At 36.6% G+C, this 12,869-nt stretch overlaps 1 protein-coding gene and 1 long non-coding RNA gene across 2 annotated transcripts in view; both read right to left on the bottom strand.

The window, feature by feature from the left end:
• Positions 1-1,140: 1,140 nt before the first annotated feature.
• On the bottom strand, positions 1,141-4,916 carry LOC122988971. The gene is made up of 2 exons (XR_006404918.1): positions 3,501-4,916; positions 1,141-3,058 (listed from the first exon to the last, which is right to left on the bottom strand). It is a non-coding gene; the product is annotated as an uncharacterized LOC122988971 (long non-coding RNA).
• A 2,028-nt stretch (positions 4,917-6,944) lies between these two features.
• Positions 6,945-12,869, bottom strand: part of ghrhrb (growth hormone releasing hormone receptor b) — a 35,523-nt gene continuing 29,598 nt past the window's right edge. The window contains exon 13 of the mRNA XM_044361715.1: positions 6,945-11,497. Within this exon, the coding sequence (XP_044217650.1) occupies positions 11,291-11,497 (207 nt within the window). The 3' untranslated portion in view covers positions 6,945-11,290. The remainder of the gene's footprint in view (positions 11,498-12,869) is intronic.

Below are 12,869 nucleotides of genomic sequence, written 5' to 3'. Positions count from 1 at the left end.
AGTTTTTACATTTGTCCTCAAGTTTCACCCTTGTCTCAAAATATATTTTAGGCTATAACGATACACTATATTCCTCTTTTAAATACAGACATCACAGCTGCTGTGCCATTTGAAATGACTTAATTTAAGACTGGGCACCCTAATGTAAATACCTTAAAGGACCAGTGTGTAGGATTTAGTGCCATCTAGTGGTGAGGTTGCAGATTGCAACCAATTGACCTCCCCTTCCTCTTCTAAGCGTGTAGGAGAAGCTACGGTGGCTGTGAAATTCACAAAAAATCCAAAAGGCCCTCTCTAGAGCCAGTGTTTGGTTTGTCCACTCTGGGCTACTGTAGAAACATGGCGTTGCAACATGGTGGCCTCCATGTAAGAGGACCCGCTCTCTATGTAGATATAAAGGGCTTGTTTAAGGTAACACAATTATTATTTTCAGGTGATTATACACTAATTAAACACTAGATGCCACTAAATTCTACACACTGCACCTTTAAAAGGACACGCTGCTGATTTTACATGTGGAAATCAGTTTACTCATCATGAGTAAACCATGAACACGGTTTGGCTCTTTGTCAAGTTTGAGACGATAATCACTGATGATGTCACCGTGATGTCATCAGGGTTATCTCAGCTTGGGCTTGGAGGCAACAGATTTATATCAGAAAGTTATAAACCTGGCAGGGCGTGAAGTTTGAAAGACAAGGCATGAAAACTCTAATTAAAAGATACTGTTTTGTTGAATTATGGGAAATGTAGGATCCAGGGTTTTCTAGCTAAACTTCAGGATATCTTGGACTCTGCTGCTTCGATTATTTGAATCTGTCTCTTGTGAGTGCCACAACTTTATGAAGATGCAGCACTAGGTAGCGAGAGTGTCTCTTTAAAACAGGTGACAGGCTCGTGTACAGTAAATACCTTAAAATGAAAAGTTTTGATGAATATGATCTGTAGTTTAAGGAAGGAGAGTTCATGCTCACATCAGTGATAAAAATTGATCTTTTCAGCCTCTTATTGTTGTTATTAACTGGAGATAAAGGGTCGACTGAAATATTATGGACCCCAAAGTGACCATGACTAATTCCTGGACTTATTAGACAATTCCTCCTCAGTTGGTTCAGCTTCAGTGCAGAAAAAAGTTTTTTCGAGCATTTTCGATGTACGTACAGTGACTGTGTATGAAAGCTCAGTATTATTTCTCACTGCTGGCATGAAACACAATGTCCCGTGTGACTCCTGTCAAACAATATAATGATTAATGAAGAAAAACCAGATTGAGGAATGTCGAAGAACATTTTTACCTGGATCCAACCCAGTGAAACCTGGGAAAAAGCAGTATTTCTGAGAAGGACATATTTTCTACAGTTTTGAGAAATGCCAAAAAAAAAAAGGGGTAAAAAAAAACGATGTGTGCACAGTGCTGAGGTTTGCCGACTACGACCACAAACCTCTTTTAAAATCTCAGCACTGGAAGACGTCAATGAAGAAGAAGACGCCTCGGAGATCAGCGCGTCTGTAGTTTTAAACAGCCGTTAGTACAGAAAATGTCAATGAAAACGAACCCATGACGAAAGCGTCATGAGTTCACCTGCTTGCATGAAATTGCATTTATTGTCCATGTGGTTTTGTTTACAGATTTGTTTCCTTTCTTTTTTTTTTCTTGGTGAGAATTCAGTGTTAAATTGGATGTTGGATTTCTTAACAGTTTCTTTTGCTTCATGAACTTTTCAGTATTTAATATCTTTTCAGTAACTTTTCAGGCTGTTGTGGAGGCTGACTCGCTGTAATACTCGCATTTTTCTTGTCACTTTTTAAAAGCGGAGCCTCTTCAACAGCCTCCTGCAGGAAGTTTCAACATTGTACTGGTTGTAAGTGAAGGTGTAGACCATCGGAAACATCACAACACTTCAAATTTTCTACGATAATATTTCTTGATTTTTGTTTCAGAAGATTTTTAGTTTGAATCATTTTCTTTTCAAACTAACCTCCTTGTGTCACCTGGCAGTATCTCTGTCTTTCTGCAGTGGTGTTTGCTCTCTTTATGCCTGCAAACAACCACGGAGAGAGAGAGACTTTTAACTCGGGGGGTAATTCTCTCATTCCAAAGATGAATTAATCGACTCCTCACTGAGTTTTTTTGCACGGCCGTATCTGTTTGCAAAGGCTTAGTTAGCTTTGCAACTGATGTCACCGCAGATTTTTCCTTTGGTCTGACTCGACTATCCTCTGAATCCCAACGTTCGACTCTACTTTGTGTCTCCAGAAGTGCCTTTAAGCACAAAACAAGTATGTTGACTTCTGTTGATGTTATACAGTATATATATATAAAAAAAAGAAAAATTTCTTTTCTTTTCAAAAAACGAAACTGCAAAGTAAAGAAAATGGTTTAACAAAGTGCTTTTATCATGCTTAAGACTAAATCAGTATTTTAAAACCTGAAGGCCTTCAAAGTACTTTAACTCGTCTTTGTTAAAGATGAGCAGAACATACGACCGATTAGTGTTTTGAATAAAGCAGTGCTACAGTATATTAACTCAGTAAGTCAATATACAGTACACTACATCATCACACACAATGATTAATATGTTTTAGTTTTTTGTTTCCTAAGCATATCCTTTAATTTTCTCTATTACAGGAAAATTACTGGATCATATTACGTTTCATGCACCTGAACCACAAGAGAAGTTTCTTTCTGTTCTTATTATTATTCTACTTTGCAGTGGCTGCATCCTAAATGTTTATCATGTTTCTATTTTCTGCTATGACAGAAATAATTCACTCTTACTGCAAAAATAAAACTTAAATTGAAGTGGATTAAAAAAAACAAAACATTTAATTTGAAAACTCCAAAACAACAAACACATGAATTGTTTCATTAGTTTAATGGATATGTGCAGGTTATCTCCTGAATAATAATTATTTATGGCTGACAATTATAGAAAAAAGCACATATGCTGAGTTCAGTATTATAGTTGAATGTTGAGTTTTTCTCCTCATCAGTTGTTTGAAGTCATCCAATAAGCATGGATCTGGTCATTTGTAGGTATAGAAAGATGTTTCCTGGCTGAGATAGACATCAATAGCAATGAGATAAAGACAAATATCATAAGACAGTTAACACAAAATCAGGATTAAACAGAAATGTGATTATAAAATCATGAATAACATTGCAAATACAATGGTGTTAAAGATTTCATCCTATAAAAAAAGCAAATGAAACCTTAAAAGTAACAGTCCACAAAGACATTTAGTCTACTATCATAAAGGACTAAAGAAACCAGGAAACATTCACTTTTGAGAAGCTGGAACCAGAAATTCAGAAAATGTCTTAAAAAATGACTCAAAACGATTAATCGATTATCAAAATAGTAGACGATTAATTTAATAGTTGGCAACTAATCCATTAATCAACTAATCATTGCAGCTTTACACTGAAATAATGATTATATGTTTAAAAAACATTCACTTTGCATGCAAGTTTAGCCCAGTTTGACACGTTTTCTGACCTGCAAATGACTGAATCCATGCTCACTGGGAGTCCAGACCATGCAAAGGCAAAGACAGATAAGAAGGGCTGACCGGAAACTGTACTGTCCTGTTGTTCTGCTGTGTCAATAATAACGGTGCAGATCCAACAGCAGCCATAAGGGGGCCCCGTTTCATCTTCTGATGTTTGGGGGGGAAAGGGCTGGACAATCACCACCTGCGCTCTGGTTCAGTTGAATGTTAAGTTCATTACAGACAATCTCACCAGGTCATGAGCCTAATTTTTGTTTATGTATTTATAAATATGAATTATTTCCTTTAGTGTTAATAAGGGAGTTGGAGCCTTATATTGCCAGTACTATGTTGATGTCAGACAAAGATGTTGCTATTATAATAATAAATATTCATTTGAACCTGTTGTTTTGAAATATGAAGTAGTTAGTTGAAGTGTTTAAAAGGTCTGTAGCCAACCTTTTGTGACTAAATAAACTGCAGTTATAAATGTACGAGACAGAAACAAGCTGCCAACGTTGTACCTTGTAAATGGAGTTTTCTGTGGTTCAAAGTGAATAGCTGTCACTTTAAAAAAAAAAAAACTTTGCAATGTGATTGTTGATCTCATATTTCTATTTCTTTTATGGTGATCGTGTTTGCTAAAAGTATAAAGCGTCCTGCGACGCCTCTGTACTCTCTAATAGGCTGATGCATGCGTATTAAATCGTTTTGATCTCATGTGAACCAGCAGATGTAGTCACAAGGGAGGGTCGAGCTTTCAGGCCGTTAGAGGGAAACTGAGCTTTGTCTGTGTTTTGTTTCTGAAGGTAATTGATAAGCTAGAACACATACTGGGTTTCAACTGTGAATGATTTATCAAATTGTAGCTCTTGTGCCATCAAGACCCATGAATACTTTTCCTTTGAATGTTTAATCTTTCCAGAGGTTCATTGACATGAGGAAAAGTGCCATAAAAACTGCTGAACTTCTTTTTTTGTTCTTCTTGATTTTCTTTCTTATAGCATGACAAGAAAATTAGTTTCAAATGATTTTTTTTTTCTTTTAGCTTTTTTGATGTTGATTATCTTTATTGAACTGCTTCACTGTATTAATTGCCTGTTTGAATCAGTTAACGGGTCATTTGTGGGGTTAAAAATGGGGCTCGGCAGTCTGTGTACTGATGGCTGAATGTAAAACTTTTAAAAGCACTCTGCTGTGAGCCTGCTTCTGTCTGCTCATGAGCTTTCATCTGATCTCTTTCACTGCACAGTGCACCATTTTATCTCGTTTCGGTGTGTGCACATTAGAAGGGTTTTTTTGTACATTATGGGATATCGACAATAAATGTTTTTAACTTGTTGGCTCAATGGTGTTATGTGTTAATGTCAGAATTATTCAGACGTCCTGTACAGCTTAAACAATAAAACTGGCATTGATCTATTTTTTTTCTCATTGCCTATAAATCCAATGAAAAGACCAAAACTGACGTGTGACATTCTCACAACACTTTATAGTTTCCCAACATGTCAAAATTAAAATCAGTAGAAAGTAGTTTTTATTTTTAAAAAAGAAAAAGGCTCAGTAATTTCCTGAAACAGCTGGTTACTGTAGTTTTTAATGATTGTTACTCAAACAGGAATAAATTGTATTTGTTGGGGATTATTTTTAGTTGAGGATTAAAGTCCTCACACTAGCATTTCAAACTGCAAAATAAATTAATTTCAATGGATTTGCTCGTGAGGGCGAGGTAAAGAGAGCTGTTAGCTGTTGACTGATAGCGAGTTGTCTTTACAGTGCTAACCTTTGAGAGAACGGAGAGCAGGAAAGTAAAAAAAAAATGGAGGAAATATGTTGCACCATCCACATTTATTTAACCCCCACTGTTGTAGCACAAACTGCGTCACAGAAGAGGAACAGTTTGCAGATAATTATGAGTCATGAGGCGACGAAAAGTACACAGACGTCTCTTAAATAAACTGTGTGAACTTATTGTGCGACCAAGCTTTTTCACTGTCTTCAATAACTCTTTATAGAATTAAATTATGTACTGAGAACAAAATGCCAGGAGGGAATAAACATCACTGTACAAAGAAAATGGCAACACTTAATAATAAGTCTACAAATAATATACTTAAGCAATGCTTAACTAAAGCATGAGTCATGATTATTTCCTGCAAGGATCATGAATTCAATTAACAAGTGATCAAGTCAATATGACTTTATGTAATTAGCTTACACTTAATAGATAGTCAATTAACAAAAGTTAATTCACAGTTACTTTGCTACAGGTACTGTGGGTAAAAGATTAAAGCATGAGACAACCTGATCATGTACAATATATCCATCTAGTGTTACTAGCTTGTAAATGTGGGATAAAGACCACTGGGTTATGCAGCAACATGTAGATGTTTGCATCAGTTTGACAAAAGAAAAAAGCAGCTTCAGAGAGTCTGATGAAATAAATTATAAAATGTCATTTACTATAACTGGAATTTAGCTAATTTGGTGGCACATTAATCAGCTTAATGTATGAAGTAACTGTGAATTAACATCATTCATGATGCATCCTGCATTAAAGTGTACACCATCATGGCACATGCATTAGTGAAGCATTACTTAAGTATATGAGTTGTACCCTTATTATAAAGTGTTACCAAAAAAATTAAAGAGAACTCAAAGATATTGTGACTGACTAGTGTTAGCATGTTCCTGGCTAGCGTGTTTAGACAGCAGCTCTGCAAGTGGTCACTACACCACCAAACCTTTAGCACCGTCTGTTTCATAAGCAAATGAATTCTGCTATATTACTTTCTGGTGTGACAGGGCCTTAAAGGAAAATTACAATTTATTTCAACCTGATGTATTTCCCATAAACGTGGCCATTGTGGCTCTATGTGTCATGTTCATTTTGCTCTCCAGCTCCGTTATACATATTTGGTACCAGCAGCAGGACGGCGCATGTGGGATTGAGTCAAAAATGCAAGATAATTATCCCACTTCAACGGTGTGGGTCATTGATGTGTTTTCTGTAACAACTTTTGAACAAGAGCTCTATGGCTGAGGAAGGAGATATAACTATTGCAGGTAATACTTGTTGGTAGGATCAATTCATTGTTGGTTTTGGTCTTTTCTTGGGATTTGCTGACTATATGAAAAGTATAGAAAAACACCAGTCTCTTTCCCCTGAGCCCAAATAAGAAAACACCAAACCAGACACTTGTATTCATGTAGTAAACCGGAACCTGTAAGAGAAACATTCACATCACTGTTCACGTTCTGAGGAGAGAAAGAAATAACACTCCTAGTGTCCACATTGACGCTGTAAATGCACATAATCTAAAAAAAACAAAGTCCAGACAAAACATGAAGAGTTTTCTTTCAAAAGCATCACATCAAAACATGCTCAGGTAATATCATCCTTCACTTTCTTGCTGCACAATTTTAAATTTGATGAAATCTTCTTTTTTTTAAAAGCACAATTGTCAAGCATGGAAATCAACACAACATAGAAGTACACTGTTATGCTGCTCAGCAAAGACTCAAGTACATGTATCACAATCTTAAATACGTGATTTTGTTACACTGATTTTGAATGGAAACTTGCTGTAGGTTCAATCCACCTGAACTGCAGAGAAACAGTGAGTTTAATTTGTACGGTAAAGGCACTGTGAGGGTCAGAAGCTGAATAATGCGTTGGACGAAGATGACGTGGCTCATGGAAGGGCGTTGTGCTGTGGGCGGACTTTATGCGTTCGACTCCTGTTTTGACCAAAATATCTAAAATAAACCAACAACAACTCACTTTTCCTTAACACAGATCATCTAGATGCAGTGTAATTACTAGTTTGGCAGTACAACATATTCGATATATTCAGCAGATATATCTTTTTATGACCCTATTTACAACCCTAAACTGGAAGAACTACAACTGTGGTGCTGATTTGTATCAAGCTGCATGGCGCGGCTGTAGGGAATTGTAGTTTTTTAAAAAGTATTAGTGTTTTTCCTTGAATTGGAAGTTGTAAATACTGAATTGAGAGTACACTGAGGAGTTTAAGGAGATGGTAACACATTTCTGTAATCAGATTTTAAATATCTAATTGTTAAATAGATTACAATAATGCTAAGGCATTATTACAGGCTTGGAGGAAGGCCTGAAGTGCTTGGGTTAGGGTTAGGATTAGGGTTAGGTTAGGGTTAGGGTTAGGGTTAGGGTTAGGGTTAGGGTTAGGATTAGGGCTGAAAAGACCAACCTGTTCTCATTAATGTATAGGTTACTATTTACACAAGCCTGGAGATTTTTTTGTATCTCTATGATTCTTGGTTTTTGGATTTTATGTCAGAATGACATACAGTAAAATTAAATGAGCAACTTCCCATTTTACAATAACAGGATATAAAACACCTCCTCTTAACATAGATAGCCACGTTTAGATTTGGGATGTGGCCGACTGGTGGCAATTTGAAATGGAATGAATCCCACTGATGGCAGACAATCCAAAGTCCACCCATAACACAACGCCCTTCCCTAGCTTTCCGCCATCAAAAACTGACAAAAAAAGTTGATTTCACAGGATCAAAGATGAAATAGTTAAAACAGATAGTCGTAACATTAACCTATCGTATTGTTGAGTTATCAAGGACACTTTTGTATTGAGAAATGTTGACATCATATCAACATTTTTCATGTCATTAAAAATGACAAATTCTTGAGAAAAATTCTTCCCGGCAGCGGGTCCTCCAGTCTGCCCACTGGACTGATGCATAAAAACAAGGACAAAATCATGTGATTAAATGTTGAGTCGTGTAGCGGTTATAGTTAGAAAAATTAATAACAAATGAGAAAAAACAATACAACTTCTGTACTCCTGAGTCCCATCTGACAGAAACGAAACATACTTCCAATTGAAATACATTAGTGTCGAGTGTCACAAATAGAAAGAAAAAAATTGTGAAATTTGTGTCCATGTACATGAATCTACACTGTGGATTAAATTTCCTGACTATTTCACAAACTGTCATGAGACTGGGTTGACTGTATATATATATATATATATATATATATATATATGTATACGCTTTTACAGTGTACAACTGCCCACAAAGTAAAAACAGAGAGAAATAATAAAACAGAGATACAAAGTAGCCTGAAAACAGCTCATCTAGTCCTCAATAATGATTCCTTGGATGAAACAAATTCTGATGAGCATTAGCATTAGCACAGAAATCAGTAACTGGACACTAAATCTATGGCACAGTTTCAAACAGGGAAATTTACAATATAATTTTCTCCACATTTTGCAATTTTACAGCATATAAGAATAAAACTAACATGTATGATACAAAAAATATGTTAAATATAAACACTTATCAATTTCAAAGTAAGTTATTATATTTTTTTACAGTATTTAATTTGGTAACAGTTTGTACATCTGGTTGAGGAACTATACTGTTTTCATAAAACACATGTAAATTGTAGTTCAAGTGTATTTACATTCACACAAAGACATAAAAACAAATTATCTGACAAATAAATAGCTTTTACAGTCTAGTGCTCCAGATGTGTGCTAGTGCACTGTGCAACATGTTGCATGCAGAGCCACTGGTAACACGGGCACGTTCCCTTTAAACAATAAAGTTTCATAAGTTTCATAAGAATTCTCTCTGAAATATTGTCATAATATTGGGACGCCCAACATTCAAGAGGCCGAGTGGCACTGAATCAGTAACAGCAGAAATAACACGGACGTCATGGTGAGCAAAGTCCAAACACTAATACTGTAAATGACACAAATCCACTGGGTAAATGTATAAAAAATAAATACAAATGTACAAAACTGAGAATCAGTAAATGCATGTGAAGTGATTAAAGATTTTCATTTGTCAACGTACGAATAAGATGTAATTTCATGGCATTAATGGACAAATTGGTGGTTGATAATCTTTGTGTGTTTTCAAACCTATAGTTCATTTTCTCTGGTCCAAATCAGTGGAAGAGTTGGTAAACTCGGTTTGGTTTCTTTTAACAGAGAAAAAACCAAGCGAACCAAAATGTATCACTAAAAGCCAGCTGAGGACATTCTCTCCTCTCATTGGTCAAATGTGTTTGGGCCATTAAACACAGGAGGAAGGTGCTAAAGAAGCTACTCGGGCCAAATGCAACGTACTTCATTGTTAGAGCAGGTCCAATCTGAATTGATTCTCCATATAGTTATAGCAACTGTTAAATTTGCTCATCCGCATCCCAGCATGCAAAGTGCACCTGCGTCATATTGTGGTCGTATCACATTCCCACCACAAACAAACTGCTCCAGAATTTTTTGGGACTGGACCAAAACCACATCCTCAAAAGGTCTCGGATGTGATATTCATGGATACATGGGGGATGTGCAGTCTGGACTGAACTGATACTTATGATGGCTGCTATACATGATCTTGGACTATTGTTGTTTTTGTTTATCTGATGTGCTTTTAACATGTCTATATGTTCTGCCCTGTATCACAAGTTGCATCTTGGAGAACATTAAAGATTTCAAAGTCTAAGTTTTGGTCTGCACCTGAGTACAGCTGCTGTGTTCAGACCTGCCCAACAAATTTGCACAATGAGGGAAAACGAACCAGAGTCCGATTCAACCGGACTAAACAGTGAAGGTCTGAAAACACCCTTAATCAACTATGGATTTACTAGATTAAAATCTGCATTGACTGCTCATAAAAGACAATTAAGGCTTACAAATTGGCCCACAGGTGATGCAGGGGGTAAAGCTTTGTAGAGACTGTGGTTTTATTCCCACTAGCAATACCTCCTGCTTGGTCATGTCTTCCAAAAAACACAATTGACCATATTTGTCTTGTGGGTGGGAAGCCAGTGAGGGATCATGTGACTCATATTGGTTGGTGCCTGCACAATGGGGGGTGAAATTGTAAGGGATACTGTGCATTACTCCCTACCTGTGCAGCCTCTTTCTGTGGCAAAATTCATTTAAATCTTGAAAACGAATGGCTCCATGCAAGATTTCTGACCATCTTTTCCTACCTCTACTCCTGCAGTAGAAAATATAATTTGTTGATGCCCATTTCCATGCATTTTTTTGTCCTTTATGAGCAGCTCAGGATGTGAATATATGAACAAAAACAACACAAACACAATATTTTATCACAAGAGACAGCAGTGATGGCTTACACTGGAGGAATTAATCATAGTTCTTATTTACAGTGAGACACTATTGATTATTGTAAAGACAATGCTTTGAAGCCATATTCACTGTGTGCTTGTGATATCAGTGCTTTTGTAAAAAGGTGGCAGTGGATCTGGTGGTTGTGTGTAAGATGTGGGGGAGGTCCTCCAAAGCAAAATCTTGCCTTGAGACCCCAAAAGGCTTAACGCCGGCCCTGGATTACAAAATAATTATTGTCTTTGTTGACATGACAATTAAAGTCTGACCTCTGATACTTAAAACACATTAAATGTAGTAAGTTCAGGTTGCATTCATCAGTGTATATGTCAGACAAAAGATAAACATTTATCCGAGAGCTGGTAGAGTCATTTGAATCATGAGTAATTTGACCTTTCTTTCTGCCCACACTAGCCTGTAAGTTAAAGAATAATTGGTGACATTTGGGGAAAGTTTTAAAAGTTAACATCTGTAAATTTGTGTGGGATTCTGCAAAACAACTTGTACCGTACAAAGTTAAGAGGTACCTTAACATTCAACAATCAGGCTCTGTGGTTTAGTCACTCGCTCAGGACTTTATCCAGACTTGAAGTAGGTTTGGTAATAAAGTACGCGAACATCGCCGCATCGTCGAACGTTTCTCAGACTGTGGAGACATTGTTGGGTGTTAGCGTGTTTGTGAGGGCTTGCGTCTCTGAGACTGGCTGATCTTTGGGGCTGGATTTGTCCAGGACAGATATCTGAGTGACCGTGCTGCTGTCAGTGAACAATGTACGGCGCCGTTTACTGTAGCTCAGGTAGCTCTGAGTCTGCCACTTCCAAAACCTCTTCTTCAGCTCTGCTTGCACCTAAACACACACACACACACATACAAAAAAAATACATAAGAAAAAATAAAAAGACAGCATGGAAAACAAATACACTAGTTTACTGTTTTTAGTAGAGCTGCAACAACTATTTTGATAATCAATTAATAGTTTCAGTCATTTTTCAAGAAATTATACTAAAAAATATCTGCTTCCCGCTTCGTAAATGTGAGATTTCGTTGTTTTTCATTGACATATATAACAGTCAACTGAATATCTTGAGATTCTGGACTGTTGGTCGGACAAAACAAGCAAACTGGAGGCATCATAATGGGCTTTTACCATTTCTCAGACCGATCGATAATGAAATTAATCCTTAGTTGCAGCCCTAGATTTATTAGTACTCAGACTCCTATCAATTCTCTGCGTAGTTTCAACCTGATCAGAAATCTAGTCAACCAGAATAAGTGAGGGTGTTTCTTTTAAACAACCCATCCTGAAATCACAGACATTAGAGTGTCCTTAGACTCTTATTCATGTCACATGGGATGAATGGTTGATATAGTAAAGATTCCCAAGTTAATAATTTGTGCAAGTCATGAAGAGGGTTGTATGATTACAGAGTTTGGTGTGTCAGGATTAAAATACTATGATTTGACATATTCATTCAATTTATTTTTAATCACACTAAATGACAGTGAATTGTTTGGTTTTCAGGCACTACTGTACTATTAAGTGCCAAGTTGGAGCTCGACATGCTTGGATGTTGACGTGACCCATTTTTACAAGTTGGAAACTAATAATTACAATAACTCCAATATAATATTAGAGTAAAAGTTTTCACATCAGGGCCTACTCACCAGATGACAGTAATGCAACTACTATGATACAAGCAGGACCTGCACACTGAATGATGTTTAGACCAACTACAGGTCTTCCTCAAGCAAATATCTAACACCCAATAAAGGTAAAGGGAGCTCTGATGGTAGTAATTTCATTATATTTTGTAGCACCTACCAAGTGTCATCAAAATGATCTTAAAATGGCTTCCTGGAAGGCAAGAGATCAATCTAGCCATTAACATCCACCCTTTTTTTTTGGCATTTTTGCCTACTTGGCATACCCAAATGGAAGAGCTTATAACAGAAAACTGTGAGGACAAAATGCATGTATTAGCCTTCACTTGAAAGGTAACATCTTCTGGTTTCTGGAAATGTGCTTGTTTAGCATGTGGCTAAAACACAACAAAACTACATCTTTTCAAATAAGGCTCGAAAATGTGTTTTTGGTCCTCGTCTATAATGAGTCATATTTGAATAACAGTAACTAGACATGCTTAATGCCAGAGCTATGCAAATCACCACATACATCTTGTCAACCACACCTGTATAAAGTTCCAGACCTCTGGACTTAA

This window comes from Thunnus albacares, chromosome 9, assembly GCF_914725855.1.
Source record: "Thunnus albacares chromosome 9, fThuAlb1.1, whole genome shotgun sequence".
Lineage (NCBI taxonomy): Eukaryota > Metazoa > Chordata > Actinopteri > Scombriformes > Scombridae > Thunnus > Thunnus albacares.
This window is presented reverse-complemented; position numbering and strand designations above follow the sequence as displayed.